Below are 25,629 nucleotides of genomic sequence, written 5' to 3'. Positions count from 1 at the left end.
TAATTAGGAAACTTTTGGTTATCATAAGAAGGAACCAAATAGAAGCAGACCAACATACTGAATAACAGGAATTTATCAGCTCATATAATTTAAAAGTCCAGTAGTAATCTGCCTCAGGCACAACAAAGACTATCCCTTTCCAAAATAAGACAAAACCAGAGAGGGAGACAAACCATTATTGACTCTTAATCAGAGGAAACAAACTGAGGGTTGCTAGAGGGGAGGGGGGTGAAGGGATGGGGTAACTGGGTGGTGGACATTGGGGAAAGTATGTGTTGTAATGAGCACTGGGTATTATATCAGACTGATGAATCACAGACCTGTACCCCTGAAACAAATAATACATTATATGTTAATTGAATTTAAATTAAAAAAAATTAAAAAATAAGACCATCCCTTTCCATTGCTCAGCTCCGTTCTTATCTTTTTTTGGCTTTCTTATTAAGTACCATAGTGGCCACCAGCAGTTCTGTCCAGTTTTCTATGTTTTCAGGTATCATAGACCCTCTCTTTCCCACTGGTTCCAATAAAATCCCAGGATTGAGTGTCATTGTGGAGCCGTGAACCATTGTGGTCAGGAAGATGGAATATACACTGCTAAATGCTTTCTCTTAAAGTCCCACAAATGGGCTTGAGGCCACTGCCAGTGAAACTACAGTTGACTCTTAAGCAACACAGATTTAAACTGCATGGGACCACTTATATGTAGATTTTTTTAATAAATATGGTACTGTAAATGTATTTTCTCTTATGATTTTCTTAATAACATTTTCTTTTCTCTAACTTTACTGTAAAAATATAGTATATAATATACAAAATATGTGTTGATTGACTTTACTAGGGTATTACTAGTTTTTGGGGGGTCCAAAGTTATATGCGGATTTTTGACTACAGGGTTTGGCACCCTACCCCCCACATTGTTCAAGGATCAACTGTATATGGATTGAGAAGGGTAAGACAAAGAAGTGGTTCTATAAAGAAGATGACAGGTCCTGTGTCCATAAGAAGTGGCAATGGATGATGGGCATGGAAGAACAGAAGCTGTCATTCTTAGGCTTAATATCAGCTTTCTTTTAAGAATAAAGAATGTAGTCATGTTGTAATTTATGTGATTACATAGAAAAACATACTTATATGTAAATAAGCAGTTCTAAAAGCATTTTATATACATATGGAGTTAGCTGTTAGAAATTTTATTGGTGAGAGTGAAGAAAAAAGATGCTTTAATGAAGGATTTATATAAATTGTTATATGTTTAGGAGGCATATATCTCACATCTTTTGTTTAGTTTCACAATTATGTTCAGAACTTGAATTTATATAATAGTAAAAGGTTACACATTTAAATGTTTTATATTAATAATGTATTTTATATTAATAATAATGTATAGAAAGAGACCTAAAATCAAATGAATTCTAAACACCAGGTACTAGTCACAAAATATGTATTTACTGGACCTATTTATGTATTTTCATCTAATGCTGTTCTTTTAAAAATATATTAATTTTATAGAAAAGGAGAAGGAGTTTTTAAATCTGACAACATTTCTACTATATCCATCCTAAAAGATGTGCTCTCTAAAGAAGCTACTAAAAGGAAGATTAACCTCAACATATCATATGGTAAAAAAAAAAAAAAAAAGAGGAAAAATAAATCATTCTTTATGGGGTATTGTTTTTTGGTTATTGTTACAATAGGAATATTTCTGATCAAAGTGACATTAGCTAATTGTGCCTGACTCACCTCCTTCTAGAGATAAATGAAGTATCAGTCAAACACACTTTAAAGCTAATCCACCCAAAGCTGGAGTACCAGTTGCTTTTGGCTAAGAAAGTGCAATTAATTGATGCTTTAAAAGTAAGTATACATTTCATGAACTCATGATCATTACTTTATTGTGATGGGATTTTTAAAATTATAAAGACTTTAAAGTTACACTGGATTGGATTTTGATTATTAAAGTCCTTCTGTTTTTAATTTTAAATAAGGAATTGCAGGTTCATGAGGGAAATACAAACTTTCTGATACCAGAATATCGCTGTATTCTAGAAGAGGCAGATCACCTACAGGAAGAATACAAAAAGCAACCTGCACATCTTGAAAGACTGTACGGTTAGTGGACTGTTCTAGAAAACCTTGCCGTATTTCTTTTTTTTTTTTTAAGATTTTATTTTTATTTTTTGACAGAGAGAGAGACAGCGAGAGAGGGAACACAGGGGGAGTGGGAGAGGGAGAAGCAGGCTTCCCACAGAGTGGGGAGCCCGTTGTGGGACTCGATCCGAGGACCCTGGGATCATGACCTAAGGCGAAGGCAGATGCTTAACAACTGAGCCACCCAGGTGCCCCCTTGCCATATTTCTTTTCTACTGGCTATTTGTGAAGAATCTCCTGAGAAGCTAGGCAGAAAGATAAGCGAAGATTACAGCAATCATGAACCAGTGACAACCAATTTATTGCATCAAATATTTTGTAAAATTTGTTTTAATATTTAATATTTTTACTTGAAAAAATGAGAGGGAAGCCTGGGTGGCTCAGTCCGTTAAGCATCTGCCTTCGGATCAGGTCATGATCCCAGAGTCGGATGGAGTCCTGCATTGGGCTCCCTGTTCAGCAGGGAGCCTGCTTCTCCCTCTGCCTGCCACTCCCCCTACTTGTGCTCTCTCTCTCTTTGACAATAAATTAAAAAAAAAAAATCTAGAAAAAAATGAAAGTAAAACTTAAGTGAAATAAGTGTAATGCAGTAAATTAATCTCTATATGAAGAAACCTGGTGTGAAATGAATATAACCTATGAAGGAATAAAATGTAGGCCATATTTCACACGAATAATTTTTAGGTTCTGTTGATATTGTGAAATATCAAAAGGCAGCATTTAATATTTTTTAGGCAAAATATAGTAAAGGATATGTATGTGCTGTGAATTTACAGCAAAAGTTGTTTTGCTTTGGTGGTGACAAGTTGGGTGTTTCACAAATTGTCTTGAAAAACACTGAGAACAAGAGGGAGATACGCAGGAAGGGAGAGAAAGAGGAAGGATGGAACAGCTTAAGGAAAACATTTTTTTGTGTGTGATCTTTATATAAGCTAAGCTTATTTATTTCCTATTTCTTTATAACATCTTCATTAATCAGATATTTAATCCTTACAACAGCTCTGCAAAATAGATGGTGTTATCTTCATTTTTCACATTTTTTTAACTGAAATCTGACACTAAAGAATTTGTTGTCACATTGGTAGTGGCAAAGCCTGCATTAGAACTTCCTCACCCCAAAATGCTTGCTTTTTGCACTATGCCAAATCTTTTCTAGAGTCAGTTGGTATCATCAATCCACATTGATCTTTGAACCTGCCTAATGAATTTATTTTAATAGCCAGGGTCTTGCTCACAAACCATAACAATATCTAATATCTTAATATTTACTATATGGAAAACACATGATCTTTTATCCTTATAATAACTTAGAAGATGGGTGGTTTTCTATTATTACCAGTTCCAAAATCCAGAAAGCTTTAAAAACTAAAACTTTCATAAATCATTTGGCAGCAAATTTGACTTGACATGAATTAATAATTTAATGACAAAATTTCACTTAAACTGACATGAGGTTATTTATAGTCATTTTTATTACACTTAGTGTGAATATTCACCCATATATTTTGTTGCAGAAGCTCATTCCCCTTGGATATTATGCTATATTTGGTATATCCCTTTTATTATCTCTCTAAAATACGAAAAATTCTGAAACATGTCTTGGATAAATCCCAAGAATGGTCAACATATTGATGGAATATTTTAATTCAAACAATCTGTTGGAGCGCCTGGGTGGCTGTCAGTTAAGTATCTGTCTTTGGCTCAGGTCATGATCTCAGGATCCTGGGATCCAGTCCTGCATCAGGCTCCTTCCTCACCCGGGGGGAGTCTGCTTCTCCCTCACACTCTCCCTCTGTGCTCTCTCTCTCAAATAAATAAATAAAATCTTTAAAAAAAAGTATCAATACCCTTAGGCTTATATATTAAATAATGCAGTGATGAGTGCTTAGAAATAGATTCTCAAGTAATCACTCACTTTCATTAAGTACTGTGTTATTAGAACTAATCAATGACAGGAAATTAACATTTTTCTTTATAGGCATGATCACTGATCTTTTCATAGATAAGTTCAAGTTCAAAGGCACCAATGTAAAAACCAAAGTACCTCTTTTGCTGGAGATTCTGGACAGTTATGATCAAAATGCATTGATTGCTTTCTTTGATGCTGCATGAACTATAAACAAGGTAAAGTTCCAAAGGGGTCTTTTTAAACGAAATGTGTTAAAACAGAATTACGGCACAAGCTAATTGTACAAACTTTTATTTGAAATGCTTTTTAATATCGTCTAAAAATATTTAGGATGTGACTTCTTTTAGTAATGCTTCTATTTTGAGAAATGGAGCTTTTTTAAAGAGAGTTTTTATTTTAAAACAAGTGGAGTGATGATAAAGAACTTTAATGAATTTTTTGCAAGTGGATGTTTTAACTTTTAAATTGAGAAATATTTGGAAAACTAAAAATATATTCAAATATTTAACAAGCTGTACGCACATGTATAAACTGCTTTACAGTTTTCAAAAATGTATTTACATTCATTACTTCATCTTATCTTCACAATATATATTGTTATTTTGTCAAGTCATATAGGAAAACTGATTCTCTGTGAGGTTAAGTGATTAAGAGGACAAGCTGTTATTATTTTGTAAAGCTGGGACCAGATCCCAAGTTCTGGTGCCTGGTTTGTGTCCTGGTTACTGTATACGTTGTGGAAATAACTTACCAATTATTTTTTCTCGGAGTTGAGATTGATTTGCAACTGATTTCACTCTTGCTAGGTAATGTTTCATGAACCATGCGCAGTTTGTGAAATGCTTGAGTTGGTTCAGTGCTATAAATTGTGGCCAGGGAAATGAGCAGAGCTTGCACAGATTGAAGGGATCTTCACTTGCTGTCCCTGTAACCAGTAAAACTGTACAAGTGTACTGCATGTGAAGAGTGCAGAAATAGTGATGGCTCCTTAGATTTTCCTGCACTAGTACCCACTAATTTCCATTTTATCATGTATGGAGGGAAATAAGACTTTAAAGCTACGGAAGTTTTATTCATTAATCTTAATTTATGTTTTTTCATATTCAGGGGAATATTGTATTTAAAGGTTGTTTTAAAATGACATAAAGATTATATAATTATGTTTTCAAGAAGGGCACACTCATGAATTTGTCAAAAACAATGTTTCTTAATTATCTACCATTATATTTATTATATGCAAACCTTGTATATTAAATTTGAAAATTTGTTGAAGGCACATATCACTGAGAGTTTTATTTTAATAAGGTAACATTGTTTTTATTATATTTAAACAACCTTCATTGCTAAATGGAACAAATAATTTTATCTAGGTCACTAGAATTTCACTGGGTGCTTTTTGTTGGCTGCCACAGCTTGGGGAAAGATGCATCAAAATCAGTGACTGTCTAGTTTTCTTATAGTACATTACTTTTTGTTTTAGATAGATATATAGATAGATAGATAATCTCTCTCTATATATCAACAGTGGTTCAAGGTGGCACCTTCCCTAATTGCATCTTCATTAGGTAAATTCAAAGGCATGACTGAAGACACCTAAATGGTGAGATGACATTATAGTCTGGCACTTGAGTATCAGTTACTACGTGAGCAGCGTGTTAATGATTTATGCACATTATATAATCATGACAACCATATGACATGGAGATATTTTTACTCCCAATTAATAGATAAGAAAACAGAATCAGAGACCTTGAATAACTGGAGCAAGACTCTCAGGCCAGTTAGTGGCTCAGATTTTAGAGCTTTGGAAACCAGTTAAGCTAACTGACGGTCCCAGGGCTAACGTTAGGCTAGGGCGGCACACTAACAATTGCTGAAGTTTAACTCAGCTTATCCTAGAGGCGGCCCTTGTCCAGTGCCCAGGGATCACCTAGTGGCCCAGTTTAGTCGCCAGAAGCTCAGGCCCCGCCTCTTCGGCCGGCGCAGGCGTTTTTCCTCCAGCCGCCGTTCGGTGTTTCTCCGCCCCTGCTCCGTGGCCTTCGCGGCCGCCTTCATTTGCCTGCGACCGTGTCGCCTCGAGTGACGTCACGGGCGTCGGCCCTTCCCATTGGCCCATTTCAATAGTCGCGGGATACTTGAACTGCACGAACAGCCGCCGCTCCGGCGGGCTGCTCGCTGCATCTCGGGGGCTTCTTTAGCCTTCCACGCCCGGCAGTTCCTACCTACGCCTTTCGCAACCTCTTCGGAACTGCGCGATCCCGAGCGAGCAGGCTGGCCCGGGCTGCGGCGGCTGGTTACGGCTGGAGCGTTTCTCGGCGGTGTCGGCGGGACGGAGTACACGCTGCTTGGCGCCGCAGGCTGATCCCGCCGCGACCCCGGGAGCAGTGATGTTGGGTAGCTCCGAGCCCGGGCCTGCGGCCCGCGAGGCGGGCTCGTCGCTGCTAACATTGCAGCATACGGCGCTCCAAGAGGACCAGGAGAACATCAACCCCGAGAAGGCGGCGCCCGCCCAGCAGCCCCGGACCCGGGCGGGGCTGGCGGTACTGAAGACCGGGAACCCGCGCGTTCCAGCGCCGCAGCAGAGGCCCAAGACACGACGGGTAAGGAGATGAGCGATATCTGTGGGAGGGAGGGCCGAGCGGGACTTTTGCACGAGGTTTAGCAGGCCGAGGAGCATGGAGAGAAAGCATCTTCCGAGCTTTTTTAAGGGAGGCCTGGGTCTGGAGTCCCCTTGATCCCTAGTTTTCTGGCATGTGGGATGCCACTTACAGCTTCTCTCCCATTGCTCTCTTCGCCAGCGCTGTGTTTTGCTGCTTGTCTGCTCTTTATTGGGGATATTTTTCTATAATGAGGTCAAACCAAGCCCTACGTGTGTCCGCGCTTTTCTCGCCGCTTTAAACCTTAGGCACTGCCCTAGGATCTGGACCCGCTTCCTGCTTTCCATATGGTTAAGATTACCTCTATTTTAGGAAAGGGTATATAAAATACTTTGCTTTTAGTAAATTCCGCCATTTTACCGGATTTGCTCTGTTGCTCCACCCTGGGGCGAAAGTGGTGAACCAGCACCTCTTTGCCTGCTCTCCTAAACTTGTCATCTTTCAGCCTGCCACTCCACTCATCTTGTAGCTTTGATTAGTTTTATATACTTTCACTTAGTGTGATTCTTTCTATAACTTATGTAGGAATGCCTGTAAGGAATTTGAACATCCCTTTCTTCAGCCACTCAAACTTTGTTGCCTGGATTTTGTCCCAGATAGTTTTATTTCCTGAGAGTATTTGGGAGTGAAAGCAGAAACTGAGACCCATAAGGGGAAGAAAGCAAAACTCCATTTAACAGGCTCAAAGCCAGATATTCATTTCTTTTTAGGTTGCACCTCTTAAGGATCTTCCTATAAATGATGAACATGTCACTATTCCTCCCTGGAAAACAAACAGTAAACAGCCTGCATTTACCATTCATGTGGATGAAGCAGAAGAGACTCAAAAGAGGCCGCCTGAATCTAAAAAAACAGAACATGAAAATGTCCTGGCTTTTAATTCAGCTATTACTTTACCTGGACCAAGAAAACCACTGGTACCTCTTGATTATCCAATGGATGGTAGTTTTGGTAAGTTTTGTATCAAAATTTGTAAGATTTGTATCAAATCAATGTAATCATAATTATTAAATAGGCTGAATTAATGATATTTTGCATTTTAAGACATCGTACCTGATCCTTCCTACATAATGAAATTGGTTTAATGTAACAAAGTTTATAAAGTGTGTGACTTATCTCAGATCTCACAGCTAATACATTGACCTAGTGACCTATAAATCCTAATTGGGTGCTCCTTCCTTCTTGTATACTGCCGATAACATCAGTTTAATTAGATCTCAAACACTTTGCTTGCTTGGGAGAATAGATTTCAATTGTACTGATAAAACTCACTCTGTACATACCACTTCATAGCATTTGAATAGGACACAGTTTTCAGTATTGTGATATCTAACATCTCTTACAGCTTTAAAATTTTCTGTAAATCTAGTCTGATACCAAAAAGGGACACTGTCCTGTGAATGAAGAGTTGAATCATGGCTGTTTGCAGTTAACCACATATAAAATAAAGTAGCTGCTATAAAGACAGCTCTGCCAACAGTTTGTGCAACTTCTTTACCATAGGTCTGGAGTCACTGACAACTCATAAAGTTCAATCTCATTTAGGTTTTAGTTCTATTATGAGAAGTGGTCTGGGAATAGCAGGAAAATCCTTTGGAAGTAAAATAATTTCTGTATTTTTATTGAAAATTTGTAACAAGTTTTAACCTCAAGATGAACCTTGAAGTGAAAAGAGTAACGAATGATATTCTTTGCCTCAAAAGGTAATTTAAAATTACAAAACATGAAACACTTGTTGATTGTAGTGCCAGGTTGTTTGAACTCATAACAAACCTAATTTTCATTGACACAATAGCCCTCCTTCTAGTTATTGCTACGTTGTACTTTGAATTTATCAGACTTTGGGGTCTGCAAAATCTCTTAGGGTAAATACTACATAATATCACAAAACTTGGATTTTAACTGTCTTGTCTTCACAGGATCACTGTGCCATCTGCTCTTCTCTCTCATAGAATATGAGTGATACTTTAATAACATAATACATCTTCAAATGCACTTTCCTTTTAGTGGCCTATCAGTATTTTCTCTTGTTGATTAAAAGCAAGTGGACAGAGGTACAAAAACCAGAGTAAAATATTCTATGTACTTTGTCATAAGAAGCCCTTTTTTAGTTGGATGAAAGAAATGCTTTTGTATGGGACGCCTTACAAGGGCTATCAGTTTTGGCTATTAAATTAATTAGAAAATTAAATGATGAACTTAATCATACTTTTATATTCTCCCAGAGTCACCACATACTATGGACATATCAATTGTATTAGAAGATGAAAAGCCACTGAGTGTCAATGAAGTCCCAGACTACCATGAGGACATTCACACATACCTTAGGGAAATGGAGGTAAGAGCTCTTGGAATCCTTTTCTTATACTGTTGTTTATTCCTTGTAGCAAAATGAAACAGGATGTTCTTAAGTTCTTTAACTGCTAGTGAATTATTCTAATGTTATACTTATGTTTCTGGTATGTAGTATCTTTGTTAATGGTAGAATAATCTAATTGCAATTTTAACATTATAGTAAGTAACTTTCTCAACAGGTTAAATGTAAGCCTAAAGTGGGTTACATGAAGAAACAGCCAGACATCACTAACAGTATGAGGGCTATCCTTGTGGACTGGTTAGTTGAAGTAGGAGAAGAATATAAACTACAGAATGAGACCCTGCACTTGGCTGTGAACTACATTGATAGGTTCCTTTCATCGATGTCTGTGTTGAGAGGAAAACTTCAGCTTGTGGGCACTGCTGCTATGCTATTGGCCTCGTAAGTCCAACTTGGTTTGTTGGATTAAAAGTGATTGATATGCTTCTATGTAGGGAAGAAGTTGTGATTTTTATTATTTTTTTGAAGATTTTATTTGAGAGAGCACATGAGAGGGGGGAGGGTCAGAGGGAGAAGCAGACTCCCTGCCGAGCAAGGAGCCCGATGCGGGACTCGATCCCGGGACTCCAGGATCATGACCTGAGCCGAAGGCAGTCGCTTAACCAACTGAGCCACCCATGTGCCCAGAAGCTGTGATTTTTAACATTGTGACATATTAATATATACAGAAGGCAGAAAGTCAGTGACTACTTTAGGGGTATCAGTATGAAACAGTGTGTGAAACTAATTTAGGACATTAATTTTCCCAGATCTAGATTCCAGGGTACCTTCTTAAATGAAGATGGGAGACTGGCTACATTTTAATACACCAGGACTAGATTACCAAGTTTGAAAGTGTGGTTCCTTCCCTCAAAAAGTGCTTTCTGGCATAAAATCTTATCTTCTCCCATGGAAATTAACTAAATTAAAAAACTAAAAACGTTTATTTTTCTAAGAATTTCCTAAATTTTCAGTTACTTGGTGAACTCTGGCATTGTTCCCATCTTGGCAACTCTCTTATATGAACTCTTATATCCTTTAAATGCATTGGGACAAAATTCCAAGTTCTGGATGGATTTGGGTCTTTTAGTTAGCATTTATCTAGCTCTACTGGAAATGGTCAAGTATCAGGGGAAACAGGCAATTAGAGTTTAGGTTTTGGACTCATTTCATGTATTCTGCTAAAGGGATTTCAGAATTAGATAAACAGCTTGCTTCTCTTTTTGGAAGGACTGATTACTTAAAACTTTTTTCATTCTAGAAAGTTTGAAGAAATATATCCCCCAGAAGTAGCAGAGTTTGTGTACATTACAGATGATACCTATACCAAGAAACAGGTCCTGAGAATGGAGCACCTAGTCTTGAAAGTGCTTGCTTTTGACCTAGCTGCACCAACAATAAATCAGTTTCTTACCCAATACTTTCTGCACCAGCCGTCTGCCAACTGCAAAGTGGAAAGTTTAGCAATGGTAAGTTCTTTTCATTTCGTTGAATGAAGATTCTTAGGTCACAGAGTTTAATTTTATAGCTTTGGTCAAGGGATTTAGTATTTCGGGGACAAATTAGTGTTGCAGTATAAAGAGAGCCTGCCACTGGCAAAAGATAACATGAATTGGTAAAGTACTAAGAATAGTGGTATGAGGATGAAGTCCTAGGAAATGGTAGCCAGATGTTATAAAAATTATAAAGAGGAAAAAGTACAGGATGAGGATAGATAAAGCTATGGGTTTTTTTCTTTGGTTGCCATAGAGCCAGTCTTTGAAAGATTTTATGAGAGAGCACAGAGGGAGAGTGAGCAGGAGCAGACTCCCCGCTGAGCAGGGAGCCAGACGTGGGGCTTGACCCCCAGGACCCTGGGATCACGACCTGAGCCGAAGGCAGGCGCTTAACCGACTGAGCCACCCAGGTGTCCTGCCATAGAGCCACTCTTAAAGAGGAAAATATTAGGGCAGAAGGCAAAAATTTGAGGCTTGGATTCTAGAGCTCTTGTGATCATCAAGTATATTTGCTTTTTCATTCCAGTTTTTGGGAGAACTAAGTCTGATAGATGCTGACCCCTACCTAAAGTATCTGCCATCAGTTATTGCTGCAGCAGCTTTTCATTTAGCACTCTACACAGTCACAGGACAAAGCTGGGTATGTATCACCATGTCCTCACACATCTTGTCTTGCAACTTAAACATTTGTGCCAGGTAAGTTAGATAACTGTCCTATACAAGTGTTGCTGGTACAGAGGTACTTACCTAGAAAAACTGTTCAAAAAAATGTATGCTGCTTAAAGTGTCTTACCTGTTTAGTAACCTATGTTTGCTTGTTAGGTAGAAAGCTTAGTTATTACTTGGGTTTGAAAGGTGTACTTAAAGAATTAGGGCCATAAGACCTGCTGCTGGAAGGGAAAGTAGTAAACATTGATCGAAGTCAACATAAAAGACGGAATAATGGCTTGAGAAATCTGGAAGATTTGTTACTTGGAGATGTTAGTCTTGAAATTTAACAAAACTTAGTTTAATGCCAATACTAACTCATTGTGTTTAGTGTCTGTTGCTAAAAACAAAACTCAGTGGTTCTCTACTCCCTTCTCTGCAGCCTGAATCTTTAGTTCAAAAGACTGGATATACCTTGGAAAATCTTAAGCCTTGTCTCATGGACCTTCACCAGACCTACCTCAGAGCACCACAGCATGCACAACAGTCAATAAGAGAAAAGTATAAAAGTTCAAAGTAAGAATTAACATGAATAGATAAAGAAGCTTGCTTTTCCAGGCTACTGTATGATTGACATCCTTGATATTTTAACTTTATCAAAGGTTTCCCAAAATATCAAAGGATTCACAAAACAGGCACAGCCTCCTCTTAGCAGGCCAGGTGTTTTGAGTAGGTTGTAGTTATGCTTTATGTCCTGCATTTGAGGGAGAAGAGGGAAGAGGAATGGGGCACGCATGCATGCATATTTTGTGGAGCAATGATTTACTAACTCAGTCAGAACAGAAATAGCATTTCTGAGTTCCTAGTTATATGTATCATTCCGTGATCTCCTTTACCCAATGAATATTTACTGAGTTTTTTTCCTACTTACAGGTATCATGGTGTTTCTCTCCTCAACCCACCAGACACACTAAATGTGTAACAGTGAAAGACTGCCTTTGTTTTCTAAGATGTAAATCACTCAAAGTATATGGTGTACAGTTTTTGTAAGGTTTTAATTTTACAATCATTTCTGAATAGAGTTATGGTCAAGCACAAATTATGGTATCTATTACTTTTTAAATGGTTTTAATTTGTATATCTTTTGTACATGTAACTATCTTAGATATTTGGCTAATTTTAAGTGGTTTTGTTAAAGTATTAATGATGCCAGCTATCAGCACAGTAAGAATAAGAACTAATAAATGGATTTGGAAAATTTGGTCTGTTAAGTCAAATCTGATTTGACTTTATGATATCACTCAGAATTAATTTGATTTACTACAGAAGGGAACTGGGAAGGCTTCTCCTGAAATTAAAAGTTTTAGGAAAACAGATAAAAGTTTGAACACTCATTTTTCCCAAGGAACTGGATCAATTTGGTGACTTGAGCATAATCTAAGCATATCTGGAATAAATCTGTGCTTATTTATCAGTTCTGATGATCCTGATAATCTTTCAGGCCTTTGTACACACTAAGAAAATGCTTTTTCATTACTCCTCAACTTCTCCACTTTACTGAAGTGACAATTATTTAAAACCTGCTAAATTGTCCAGAAGGTTTATTTTAAAGCATAATGTAAAGAATTATATAAAGAATCGACTAGATTTTATAATGGATTTGTGAATAGAAAAATACTCAAGTTATTAGCACTGAATAAATATCCTTTTAATAGTTATATACACAAATATACAACTATGTGAACTTCAATTAGCAGCTCTCTTCTTTTTTCTCTTTTTCACTGGCTTTTTACTTGGTGCTTTTTCTTGTTTTGCACTGATGGTTTGTGTTCTGTGAATAAAATAAATTAACAGTTTACTTACAGTATTAGCACTAGAAAGCTGATACCATGGATGGTTTACCAGACTTAACACCATTCTGCTCGTTAAATTTTGGACTACCAAAATAGGAGACTTTTTTTTTTTCCCCCAGGAGAATATGTAACATTTGCCAACTAAGAATAAAATGCAGTAACCTTAAAAGGCATCCATACAGTTTTATAGAATTAGGTCCTGTTTTTAAATCTCAGTTTGAAGAAACCACAGAAAGAACAGCTGGATTTCAAATAAAAAAGGGGTGTCTTTGTTTATAGTAGAATAAGATGAGAATAAAACCAGAGAAGTCTTGAGTTATGTGTATACATTTGAAATAAACCAGAAATTTGTTACCTTATTTTCTTTGGGTTCTTGTCTGGTTCTAAAATGATCATTTCTTCTTCTTCACTGTCTGAGAGTACTATAGGGGCATCTTTAAGAAAATGTTAAGGAAATAATATAAGTATACTCTCTTGGAAAATTTCTGTGTGGGTTTATGTCAGCAGTATTAATATTCTATTTCCATACAAATAGCCCCAGCTCCTCTTGAGTTAAAGCTTACAGAACTACTTGTTCTTTCCTTCCCTGAAGTGACTCCTTGGCAAAGCTCTGAAAAATAATACATACTTTCTTTACTTCCTAAAAATTCTGTACTATGACCATTTTGTACATGTTGTAATAGGGGGGAAAGTCTATATAACTTCTCCCTATTATAAACAACACTGAAAGGAAAATACCTAGAAACAATTTAGGTCAAAAGGTATACACATTCTAAAAAATATTTTGCCAAATCCACCCGAAATACTATTCCAATTTATATGAAAAACTCATTTTCCTATGTACCCTTTTTTTCTTCAAGATTTTATTTGAGGAGAGAAAGAGCACAAGCAGGGGGAGGAACAGAGGGAGAGGAACAAGCAGACTCCCCACAGAGCATGGAGCCCGAACTGGGGCTTGATCCCATGACCCTGAGATCATGACCTGAGCAAAAATAGTCAAGATGCTTAACCTGAACCACTCAGGCACCCTAAATTTTAATATTGTCTGATACAGTAGTTAGAAAACATCCCTTTTCGCTTTGAATTTATTTCCTTTATTACTTTGCCCATGAAATATGTTATTGGCCATCTGTATTTGAGAATTACTTTGTATCTTTTGCCAGTTTTTCTCCTGAGCCTTAGTTAATGATGTATATAAATCAATCTTTGAGTTTTCAATTAGTTTCTCCTTGTGTTCATATGCTTTACAAAGGCTTTACCTGCCTTATCCTCCCAATTATCTTAGGTCCGCTTTTATTATTCAGTTGAAAATACTACTCTTCAAAGCAGTAATTGGATGTTTAGCTATTCATCTTAGAAAAATATTTCACAAATATATAAAGAGGCCTATGCAAAGATGCTTTACTGTAGCACTATAACAGAAAATGGTAACATTTATCAATAAGGGAATGTTATTAAGCCAACCTAGTTATTGTCAAAGCTAGAATTCTGTGTAGCATTTAAAAATGTGGCTGATGACATGAAAAAATTCTAAAGATTCATTCACAGTCTCTTAAATATAAGTGCTTAAAGCAGCTTATATTGGTGTAAATATATGGTAAATAAATACATAGAGCAAGGTCTGGAAGAATACCACCAAATAGAAGTAACCACTAGGAAAGCTGAATAAGGTTCCCAATCGATGGGGTTTTTTCTTTTTTTTCCTTACCAAAAACCCTGGCAGGCTCTCAGTAATGTTTACAGATAATTTCATTCCTTGAAGGTAGGTAGGTATGTACATTACATACCTAAACAGTATCAACACTTTTTTTTTTTCAGCTAGATTTAGTAAATACACCCTTTAGTTCTCTGCCAGCCTACTTGCTGCATCCATCCTTTTGTGATTTGGGTTTGAAAAACCCAATTCATGATTATTATGGGCCAAGCAAGCTAATTTGGTTTTCTGAACAGTAAAAATATCCACACGTTAAAAACAATTTTCTCCAGTTCTTCAGCTTTCAGAATGCAAAGAACATCTAGGACTACCATTATTCCAAGTGATTCTAGAGTTTTGTATGTTCTAATACTGCTCTATTAACAACCATATATAGCTATTTAATTTTATATTAGCTAAAATTAAAATTTAGAATTCAATTCTTCTGTCACAAACCACATTTCAAGTGCTCAGTACCTGCATGTGGCTAGTGGCTATTATATTTATTGAACAGTGTACATATAGAACATTTCTAACATAAACTTCCATTTGGACAGTTCTAATTTATGATATGATAGAGGCTTTTTATGTTTGAGTCTAGAAACTACAAAGAAAAAACAGCATGGGGAATGAACTTTTTAAGAAACTCATCCCTTTAAAACTGGCCCAGATATACAGAAAAAAAGAACAAAACATTTTTAACTAAAAATGCCATTACATACCAGAGTAGCACGACTCCACAAAGATAAGCACATTCTTTTAGAAAACAATTGGGACTTAATATTATAGTTAGCATCAACAGTTTAACTGAAATTTAAATCACAAAATACTTAGCCCCTCTAAAAAAGGAACTGCTAATATAAATAAGATCCCTAAAATAGGAAAGTATATGTAATATATTATGTATATATAATATATATAATGACAGAGAAGCCATAAATGAAGTGTCACCTACCTTGGCTTCCAATATTGGAGACTTCTACTCCAGTGTCCATTTTTGTACTACCAAGAATGACTGCTCCATCGGTGCCATCTGCATCCTCCTCTTCCTTCGCAGAGTCTTCAAGATCACCCCAGGAGTTTTCTAGTCCCTCTCCAATTTGGGCAGTTCCAGGAGTCCAAAGCACAGGATTAGAAACACTTCACAAGTTAAGAAAATTATGAGTAACAAAAATACTGCTATGTGATGCAGTGTTGAGAAAGATGAGAGTAAAAGTTTTAAGACTGATGTGTGCATCAAGTTTGTGCAAAAAAATTTCACTAATAGCTACACTATGGGTGGCTGAACAATAAGAAAAAAAACGTAACTCAGGAAAGATCTTATGGAAACAGTGGTGAGAAATATCGAGACACACTGGCTCTCAACAGTTGCAGTGATAAATATGGCAAATGGGTGAATAATTTCCAAGAACAATATGTAACAGTATATATATAAAGTGCTTGACTGAGATTAAGGAACAATTTTCCAAAGGAAAATAAAGGCTGTAAATTGGCTAACAAGATAGAAAGTTTTCGGTTTTTGTAGGATAGTTGAAGAGGTGGATGTTATATAAAGACTTAAGACTAATCACTGTCTTGTATCTTAAATGTTTTCTCTAACTGTTTCAGAAAACAAACGTCAGTATGTACACCCTTCCTATATACCTAATAATGCCAAAAGTGTTATGAATCATGTTGTTACTGAAAAAACCATCCAATAAAGATACACTTCTGAAGGAGGCTCAGCTTCAGCAATAATTTCTTCTGCTTTCTCTTCTACATCGGAGGTATCAATAGGGGCCTTTTCCATTTTAAATGCTGTGATCCTTTGACTTGCTATAGACTCTGCAAAGCCAAATTTTCCACCTTCTTTCCTGTGTGGGTTTTTTATTTGGGGGTGGGGAGAGGTGGAGGAGGGGGAATGATAGATGGAAGAGAAAACAGGAAGGGAAAAGTTAACCATTTTATCCTTTTGATGGGAGAGGAACACTGGAAAAAAGCTATCTAACTTAACCTCACCAATTTATTATGCTTATCAAGAGAAATACTAAAAAGTTACTATAATTAATTTATTGAACCACGTGCCAGGCAAGTGCTAAGTGCTTTAAGTATATTACTTTCTAATCCTCAAACCAGCCCTACCAAGTAGGTATTACCTCCCATATTACAGAAGACACTGAAGTGCTGGGTTATAGAAGCAGAGAACCAACCCCAGTTTGTGTTACTTCTGTTAGTTTGAGCTACCAGATTCTTTTTTCTAAAGAAAATGTTAATTTTTTTTTTTTAAAGATTTTTTTATTTATTTATTTGAGAGAGAGAGAGAACGAGAGATAGAAAGCACGAGAGGGAAGAGGGTCAGAGGGAGAAGCAGACTCCCCGCTGAGCAGGAAGCCCGATGTGGGACTCGATCCCAGGACTCCAGGATCATGACCTGAGCCGAAGGCAGTCGCTTAACCAACTGAGCCACCCAGGCGCCCGAAAATGTTAATTTTTTTAAAGACAAATATTATGTGGCTTCTCAGTTCAGATTATATTTAAAGTGGAATACAATATAACACTTCTGTATATTCAACTTAGATTAACAGATAAGGAAAAATTGGAGTGTGAAAATTAATATGGTTACTCTTATGGAAGAAAATTCCTTAACAGAAAAATCTGTTAAAAATAAAAAGATCATTTAGTTCTAAAAAATATTAAGCTTACCTTACTTTCTGGTCATTCTCCAAAGCCTTCTGTATTAGCTCTGTAATTTCCAGTACTTTCACACCAGCTATTTTACTACATCTCAAAACCTATTTATAAAAGTGCATTCTATTATTTAAAGACAACAAACTACACAGCTTTCTCTAACAAAACTAGAAATATGAGAATGGTTTTTCTACCTTTAAAATATAAGCTTGATCTTTTAAAATATGAAAATACAATGTAAACACAAATGAATGCAAAATGTGAGACTGGTTTTAAAATATCTGAAGGATTATCACATTAAGAAAACAGACTCAAAAACTTCTTTGACAGTGTAAAAGATACCACTGAAAAGGCCACAGACATACATTATATACTCAGGGATGCACTACCTTTCTGTGTGAGTGATCCAAAGCATTAATTCAAGATATGGCTGCAGTATCCCCTGGGAAACTATAAAGCAAAGATTCCCAGGCCTCAGGGACCTAATGGATCAGAATCTCTGGAAATAGGGATCTGATAATGGTCATAATACTGGTAATAGAAACTAACACGGCACACTTAATATATGCTATACAGTGCAATATACCCATGTGTTTATCCTTACATTCCTTAGCAAGGTGTCGACACATAACTTTATTCCCTATTTTATAGATAAAGAAGCCAAGGCACAAAGATAGGAAATCATTTGCAAAAGGTCAGTTAATATAAGGCAGAACTGGAATTCCAACTAAAGCAGCCTCTGTGCCCCACCTGTGCTACATGCTATATGCCAATCTATTTTCTAGAAGCCTTCGTGTGAATCTGATATGTAGCTGGATTTGAGAACTACTGCTTACTGAACCCAGTTTCTGAGAGTACTTAATTTCTACCTTTTTGACACTTTTTTTTTTTTTGAATAGGGAGATGAATCTCTTTTCTCACTGGGAAGAAAAAAGTGTTCCTCTATGTAGAAGGGTTAGACCCTGGAGGGCCATACAGAGAGCAGCAAGGAAGAAAGGATACCTTGTAGCCACCAGTCAACAGAATGTAATAATACTGAAACCAGATTCTAACATATCCTAGAATGAATCACTGAAAATATCCTTGATGGCTTTTAGTTAAAAAACAAGAAAAAGCAAAACAAAACAAGAAAAAGCTTCTAAAAAGAAAAGACCTATTCTTAATAGAACATTAATCAAAGCACTAACTTGATCTTTCAGTAGCATTATCCCACCACTGGACTGGATAGTACAAATCTCTCGATGCTTGTTCATGGCAATCACCAGCAGGCCATCCATTACACGTTCTTCTCGTTCATTGGGATCCACCAATAAATATGTACTGAAATGAATGTTAAATGGACCTGAGCAAATCTGAGGCTGAATGCTTGTCAATTTTGAGATACTGAATATTTTTAAAAGATAGCATTAATAAAGTCAACACAGTGAAGGTCTGAGCCTGTGGATGTGAGTCACTTTAATGGGAAAAGAGATGAGAATTTTATTTTTACGGACAAAATAAATGCTAAGGGGATATCACTAGCTATTACAGTAAACTCACTTAAGTTCATATTGGTTTTCTTTAAATAATATATAATCTAAACCTAATGCTATCACTTTGGTTAAATGACTTATTGCTCATTAATAAAAACTTAAATAACATTAATTTGTTAATTTTAAATGTCCCCTAGTGTGTCCTAGATCCTGAAGTGCTTCTAGGTTCTGCTAATGGCTCATTAAAAGAATACTATTTCTGCACCGTCCAATGATAGCCTCTAGGCTATTGAGCCTCTAAAATGCAGCTAGTCCAGATTGAGGTGTACGTGAGTGAAAAATACTAGATTTCAAAGATTTAGTAGAAATAAAAAAATGTAAAATATCTCATGAATAATTTTTATACTACATATTAAGATATTTTACATGTAAGATAAAATATATATCAAAATCAATTTTCCCAGTTTCTTTTTACTTTTAATGTGGCTACTAGAAAATTTTAAATTACATATATGGCTCATGTTGTATTTCTACAGTGCTGGTCTACTTCCCACTCATGAAATTCTGCACTACAATGACTACAAGTTGAAAGCTTCCCTAGTTTTTATTCATAAAATTGTTACAATATCTTATTTATTTATTTTTTTAAAAGATTTTTATTTACTTGACAGAGAGAGACACAGCGAGAGAGGGAACACAAGCAGGGGGAGTGGGAGAGGGAGAAGCAGGCTTACCCGCGGACCAGGGAGCCCAATGCAGGACTCGATCCAAGGACCCTGGGATCACGACCCGAGGCGAAGGCAGACGCTTAACGACTGAGCCACCCAGGCAACCCAACAATATCTTATTTATAACTCCCTTTGTTTCTGAAGAGATTTAAGGCTCAAGTTTTCATTGAAAGGCACCACTACATGGACCTAAGACTCCAGTTTTTCTGTTGTAGAAAGAATTAGTGAATTGTGAAAAAACTACTAGAGAGCTGAAGAAAACTAGATTTGTCCCATTTGAGAACCATTCCCCCTTGTGACTTGCTCCTCTAATATGCTCCAAAGTCCTATCTTCCATTAATCCACAGTAATTCTCAGCCTACTTTCCTGAATTAGAGCCTAGCACACAACTCTATTAACACCTGTACATCTCTAGCACCACCATGCTGCAGGGAATTTATTTATGTATTTCTTTTTAAAGATTTTTTTGTCAGAGAGAGAGAGAGCACAAGCAGGGGGAGCGGCAGGCAGAGCAGGTAGAGGGAGAAGCAGGCTCTCCACCAAGCAAGGAGCCCGATGTGGGACTCAATCCCAGGACCCTGGGATCATGACCTGAGCCGAAGGCAGACGCTTAACCGACAGCCACCCAGGTGTCCCTTGCTGCGGAAAATTTATAAGTATCCTATGAAAAGTGTTGTGAAGTCTCTTCATTACAGAAGAATTTGTCACTTCCATTGAGAAAGCTCTTTGCCAACTAATGCTCTCACAAAGAAAGAAAAAACATGTATAAGGTGCTTTAGTATTAGAAGAGGTGTTTGTTCATCTATCCACAGCACATTTGAACAGAACAAAAAAGTTCCTAGCTACATGTACAATTTCAGCCCATGACAAGAATGAGACTTACCCTTGCTGGAAGAAGGCAAAACTGACACAAATGGGCAGGTGGTGGATGCTTAACGGTACAGGATCTCGCTCTTCAGGTGTATACTGTTTGAAAATAAAAGCTTCAATAACTAGCCACTAAATTATAAACATAAAAAAACACCTTGCACATCAAGTATTAAAAAATATAATTCCTTTAATCATCAGTTGAGTACCTAAATTAACTCTTTGACAATTACCTATTTGACTTTGCCACTCATGTTCCTTAAAACTTTATGCATATGTCAAAAAGCTTTAATGGGGTATAAATACCACAAAATCCATTCATCCTAAATATGTATCTAGTCACTTTGGAGTAAATTTAGAGTTATGCAACTATTACCACAATCCAGTTTTTTGACCTTTCCAATACCCCCCCAAATCTCCGAGTCTATTTGCAGTCACTTCTCACTCCCACTCCCAGCCCCAAGCATTCCATGTAAGTGGAATCAAACAATTTTGTCTTTTGTGTCTGCTTCCTTTGAAGTTAGCATGTTTCATCCATCTTGCAGTATGTATCACTAGTTTGGTCCTTTTTACTGCTGAATAGTATTCCACTGTGTGGATACACCACATTTTGTTTTTTGACTTAACCAGTTGATGAACATTTGGATTGTATCCAGTTTGGGGCTATTATGAATAATGCTGCCGTGGAACATTCACATGAAAGTCTTTGACTGAAAATGTACTATCATTTCTCCTGAGCAGATTCCTAGGCATGGAACTGCTGGGCTGTGTAAGTTGACACTTAACTTTTTAAGAAACTGCCAAACTTTTCCAATGTGGCTATTCCACCAGCAATAACTACAATATTTTTAAATTGATCTTCTTTTACTTCCTTATACCAATTCCCTTTTCTGAAGGAACATGTCTATTGTTAATAAACCTTTGTCTCTGGGGTGCCTGGGTGGCTCAGTCGTTAAGCGTCTGCCTTCGGCTCAGGTCATAATCCCAGGGTCCTGGGATCGAGCCCAGGATCGAGCCCTGCATCGGGCTCCCTGCTCCTCGGGAAGCCTGCTTTTCCCTCTGCCACTCTCCCTGCTTGTGTTCCCTCTCTCGCTGTGTCTCCCTCTGTCAAATAAATAAAAAAAAAATCTTTAAGAAAAACAAACAAAAAAAACCTTTGTCTCTACCTTTCAGTCTTCAGAGTCTAGTCTAATGCCTAAAAGCAGCACATGAATGACTTTTCAGAAATGTGGGTATCTGATGTTTCCTTTCACAACTTTAAGACTCAAACTAGCCATAGTGTACTTTCATTATTCCTGCATGAATTCATATAAATTGACACTGACATACTTAGCACAAAAACAAGGCAATGTAAACAGTACATGTCAAGAGTTTTTAAAATGTGGCCCATCCACTGGCAGAATGAGTATCACCTGGGAACTCTGTTACAAGTACAAATTTGTAGGTTCTACCCCTACCCGACTCTGAGGGTGGAGCCTAGCAATATGTTTGAATAAACCTTCCAGTTGTTTCTGAAGGACTTCTGCCAGAGAGCTAGCACAAGTATCTCAATGTGCTGAGAACCATGTATTTCTCACACATGTGGCTCCTAAACATAAGCCAACCGCTTCATCTAATGCTCAATCCCAAGAAAAAGTCATCTAGTTTTATCCTAGAAAACCAAGATAGGGTGTGCTTTTATTGTCAGACACTTTGATACAAAAGATTTAAGAGATTTCAAGGACAATTTTGACCTTATATCATTTTTGCCTTATGTACAAATTTCAGAACATACTTAATTACCATCTATGATAAGAATTCACTAATAACAAGTTGCCTGAACATCAAGGATATTCGTTCTTTCATAGGAAGAAGTGTGGGTTGAATCATGGGAGCTTACCAGTGTTACTTCATCTCCTTGGACAGAGACATCGGGTCTTCGGAAGTGACACAAGGCTACAATTGCAGCAATACTGGCAGCATCAATAATATTCCCATCATGATTCAATAAATGTAGGTCCACACGTATTTGCCAAACCTGAATGTGAATTTAAAACAAAAATAAATCCTACTTGATCACAACCAGTGGCTATTCATAAGGAAAGTAACACTGCGTGCAAATTTTTCTCTTGCAGTTAAAATATGAAGTTACTCCTTCTATTTTATCAATAAAAATGTATTAAGAGAAATGTTAAGCCAGGCCAACATCTGAAGTACCAATAGTTCACCTTTCTATGAGTCATCTGACAACAGTAAAATATACACTCTAAATAAATAGAACTATTGCACAATTAATAGTAAGATTTTCCCAATCCTAAATATATTTTTTTGTCTCCTAACTTAAAAACCTCAAACTCTTAGGTTTTACATGACAGTATTTATAATAACCTTACAAGTAATCCAAATAGAAAGTATCATATTCAAGGATATAATGTGGAAAGTGACTTCTCTGGAGTCAAAAAGATAGTCAAAATACCCTAATCAAGAGTAAAGTTCTAAAACATCATCATGCAGCACAATTTATTGAGAGTAACATTTCCAATATCAGTCTACTACTGACTCCCTGTGTAGCCTTGTGTAAGTCAATAAACCTACACAAAAGAAGGATTTAATCTGTTCTTCAGTTCCTCATTCATAAAAAAAGGAACACATTACCTGCTTCTATGAACTCACATAAAGAACATAAGAAAATAAAACAGAATGTAAGAAAAACCACAAGTTCTTTGAATAAGACATTTTACACACATCCAAGTTGATACTTTCACCAATGTTTATTGTCTCTTCAGAGAGCGAGATGACAAAGTTCTATGGGTAGCACTCAGGAACATTTGAAGTGAAGTGAATCAGTATACAATTGAATTAATAGAAGCTCTGAGAATAAAAGTACAGATACAGGAATCCATGAATCAACAATACTCAACCTAAGATTAAGAATTTTGGGCATATTCCCCACCTTTTCACCAGCAACAACACAGAGAGATTCAGTGTCTATACACTTCGAATTTCTTAGACATCTTTCCAAGAGTCGATTCAACTTCACCAAGAGATCTGACTGCCTATGAAAATAGGAATGGGCTAATGTCATGATATATAACACCAGGCATTAAAACAATAGCTCACTGCTGTTATGTTCTCCTCTGGCTAAAAAGCAGCTTAAAAAAAAAAAAAAAAAGATTTAAATACCTGCCAGGTTCAAAAGCTGGGGCAGCCATCTGAGAGAGTTCAAGGTTAAAAAAAAGAATACCTTCTGTTGCCCTATTGAGCTTTGGAGAAACAAGCTCACAGGAAACCTGTCCAAGAACTCTGCAAAATAAAGTACAAATCTGTTAACTAAATATATCTCCTTTCCAATTAAAAATAAATCTTTAAAACAGGTACCAGTTAAGTTTCGATCTTATTCCGAGTAACAACATACTCAGTATGATGTATCATTAGAGGCTGAAATTACATATAAAGTATAGAATATATACAGAAATAAAACACATATTGGCATACACAAAAGGATGACAAGAAAAAACATCTATTACAATATTGAATATTCCATAGATTTTTTTTTAAATCAATGATCTTTCTCTTTTCTAAAACAAATATGTATTGACACAAGATGGCATGAAAACTTGAGATTTCTTAAGAGTTTTCATATGGCATGGCTGGCCAACATTATCTGAACAATATCCTCACAGCTTCCAAATGAATATTAAAAACCTAATTCTCCTGTCAGGAAAATGAGAAAAGTAGGCCTACTTAATGGGAAGTGCAGAAAACAAATTCAGGGCAATTACTGCTGGCTGTATATATGACTTAAAGAGATCAGAAAACTATGTGATACTAATGTGATGAAAAATATATTTATGGTTAAAAATAAAAAACTCTCGCATTAAAGAAAATATACTTATTTTGACAGCAAAACGAAGTCTGTCCACACTTCTTAGCTGCTTTGTAAACAACCGACTCAATAAGGTCCTTTTAAACTTTTCCCTGTTGAGCTTTTAGCTCATTTGAATCCTTTGTTACCTTGTTTTCCCAAGTTCCACAACACAGCACCCATAATCTGTTCCAAATGAGATCTTGATGTTCCTATAATCATAGGTTTGTCTGCCATCCAGCCGCTGTAAGCACAACATTCATTCGTTATTCCTTCAACAAGTATTTATTGAGCAGCTACTCCATGCCAGGGCTAAACGCTTGGAGATAGGTGGTTTCCTAACCACTCCCCATAGGAAAAGTGGAAACCAGGTGCCCGAGCACTACTAGTCGCTGGTCTGACTCCAGCTTTGAACGCAACTGGAGCCAAAAAAAAAAAAAAGAAAAAAGCTTGAGGGATTGGGGGAACGCACAGGCTGTTCCCTCCAGGGGCTCCCTGGGCCTGCGAAGGCCAGCTCTGTACGACCAAACCGCAAGGCTGCGAGCGGCGGTGCGACCAGAGCGCCCACGCACCGCGAAGTTCCCCGGGACCATTTACCTTCTTCTCTTCGATGGCGCGGAGTAGGAAACGGCGCTCGCAGTTTGAAAGTGGTGTCTCCTTCATGCTGTGAAACCACAGCACACACTAGCACCGGAATCGGCTAGGAAAAGTGAACTTGATCCCCTCACGCGTTACCCGCTAGCTCTGACGCGCAGGAAATATACGTCATCAAAGCTCGGCGGCTTAGGAAAGCCAGGGCTGGGGGCGGTCGCTAGTGCGCAAGCTCAAGCCAATGTTGGCACTAGCGGGGCTGGCTAGGAGAGAGGCAAGTGCGTTTAAGGAGGCGGGTTTCTGAACGTAGAGCTGTTTTTCATTTATCAGAAAGTGTAGGGAAGAAAAGGACCCCAAAACAACTATCAGTGATAGAAATTAATATCAGTATAGGGCTTTCGCATTTCACCCTTTCTTCAGTTCTAGCGGGGTAGACTAGACAGGTATTATTGTTATTTTATACAGATGAGGAAGTTGAGATTTAGCCAGAAAGCTGCAAAGGCAGAGTTTGTAGCATTTTCAGTGGAGAAACACTGGAATGAATGGGCGTAGTGGAGAGGAGGGAAGAGAAGAAACTTGAGATGGTGAGGTGGGGTGTTATTGCGGGCTGAAAGGTGAAATCTCATAGACTTGAGAAGTTGACAGGAATTGGGAATATTGGCACTTCGTAACTAACGGTGTTATAATCACCACTAGT

General features: G+C 37.1%; 3 protein-coding genes and 1 long non-coding RNA gene across 6 annotated transcripts in view; 2 read left to right on the top strand and 2 right to left on the bottom strand.

Moving 5' to 3' along the window:
• Positions 1-5,333, top strand: part of BBS7 (Bardet-Biedl syndrome 7) — a 45,987-nt gene extending 40,654 nt beyond the window's left edge. Inside the window, exons 16-19 of the mRNA XM_025874112.2 lie at positions 1,513-1,622; positions 1,754-1,857; positions 1,989-2,112; positions 4,130-5,333. Coding sequence (XP_025729897.1) covers positions 1,513-1,622; positions 1,754-1,857; positions 1,989-2,112; positions 4,130-4,263 — 472 coding nt within the window. The 3' untranslated portion in view covers positions 4,264-5,333. The remainder of the gene's footprint in view (positions 1-1,512; positions 1,623-1,753; positions 1,858-1,988; positions 2,113-4,129) is intronic.
• Positions 1-6,099, bottom strand: part of LOC112826034 (uncharacterized) — a 42,098-nt gene extending 35,999 nt beyond the window's left edge. Inside the window, exon 1 of one of the 2 annotated variants that reach the window (XR_012378021.1) lies at positions 5,991-6,099. This is a non-coding gene — a long non-coding RNA (uncharacterized lncRNA). Of the gene's footprint in view, positions 1-5,809; positions 5,933-5,990 lie in introns of those variants that run through there. The other variant, XR_012378022.1, reaches the window with a different exon arrangement.
• Positions 5,441-16,482, top strand: CCNA2 (cyclin A2). 2 transcript variants are annotated; one of them, XM_073892213.1, is made up of 9 exons: positions 5,441-6,660; positions 7,428-7,668; positions 8,943-9,055; positions 9,252-9,475; positions 10,335-10,542; positions 11,096-11,209; positions 11,660-11,793; positions 12,151-12,229; positions 16,372-16,482. In XM_073892213.1, exons 1-8 carry the CDS (start codon positions 6,448-6,450, stop codon positions 12,197-12,199), a joined length of 1,296 nt encoding a protein of 431 aa, XP_073748314.1. In that variant the 5' UTR covers positions 5,441-6,447; the 3' UTR covers positions 12,200-12,229; positions 16,372-16,482. The 2 variants fall into 2 exon arrangements, with proteins under 2 accessions (XP_073748314.1, XP_025729900.1); XM_025874115.2 differs by lacking the exon at positions 16,372-16,482 and having other exon boundaries at positions 12,151-13,717.
• On the bottom strand, positions 12,901-25,097 carry EXOSC9 (exosome component 9). The gene is made up of 12 exons (XM_025874114.2): positions 24,939-25,097; positions 24,491-24,585; positions 23,660-23,779; positions 23,430-23,532; positions 22,377-22,514; positions 20,514-20,596; positions 18,618-18,750; positions 17,446-17,534; positions 16,470-16,616; positions 15,719-15,903; positions 13,426-13,504; positions 12,901-13,048 (listed from the first exon to the last, which is right to left on the bottom strand). Exons 1-12 carry the CDS (start codon positions 25,002-25,004, stop codon positions 12,964-12,966), a joined length of 1,323 nt encoding a protein of 440 aa, XP_025729899.1. The 5' UTR covers positions 25,005-25,097; the 3' UTR covers positions 12,901-12,963.
• Positions 25,098-25,629: the final 532 nt, after the last annotated feature.

Source organism: Callorhinus ursinus, unplaced genomic scaffold (genome assembly GCF_003265705.2).
Source record: "Callorhinus ursinus isolate GAN/ISIS: 27379988/994484 unplaced genomic scaffold, GSC_fseal_2.0 scaffold4, whole genome shotgun sequence".
Classification (NCBI taxonomy): domain Eukaryota; kingdom Metazoa; phylum Chordata; class Mammalia; order Carnivora; family Otariidae; genus Callorhinus; species Callorhinus ursinus.
Note: the sequence above shows the minus strand (reverse complement) of the source record. Positions and strands in the feature narration are given on the sequence as shown.

Coding starts and splice junctions, on each gene's coding strand:
- CCNA2 (XM_073892213.1), top strand. CDS start 6,448: ATGTTGGGTAGCTCCGAGCCCGGGCCTGCGGCCCGCGAGGCGGGCTCG. Junction 6,661..7,427: donor AGAGGCCCAAGACACGACGG/GTAAGGAGATGA, acceptor ATTTCTTTTTAG/GTTGCACCTCTTAAGGATCT. Junction 10,543..11,095: donor AAGTGGAAAGTTTAGCAATG/GTAAGTTCTTTT, acceptor TTTTCATTCCAG/TTTTTGGGAGAACTAAGTCT.
- EXOSC9 (XM_025874114.2), bottom strand. CDS start 25,004: ATGAAGGAGACACCACTTTCAAACTGCGAGCGCCGTTTCCTACTCCGC. Junction 15,904..16,469: donor GCTGAGCCTCCTTCAGAAGT/GTATCTTTATTG, acceptor TAACTTGTGAAG/TGTTTCTAATCCTGTGCTTT. Junction 13,505..15,718: donor CTCCAATATTGGAAGCCAAG/GTAGGTGACACT, acceptor ATTTTCTTAAAG/ATGCCCCTATAGTACTCTCA.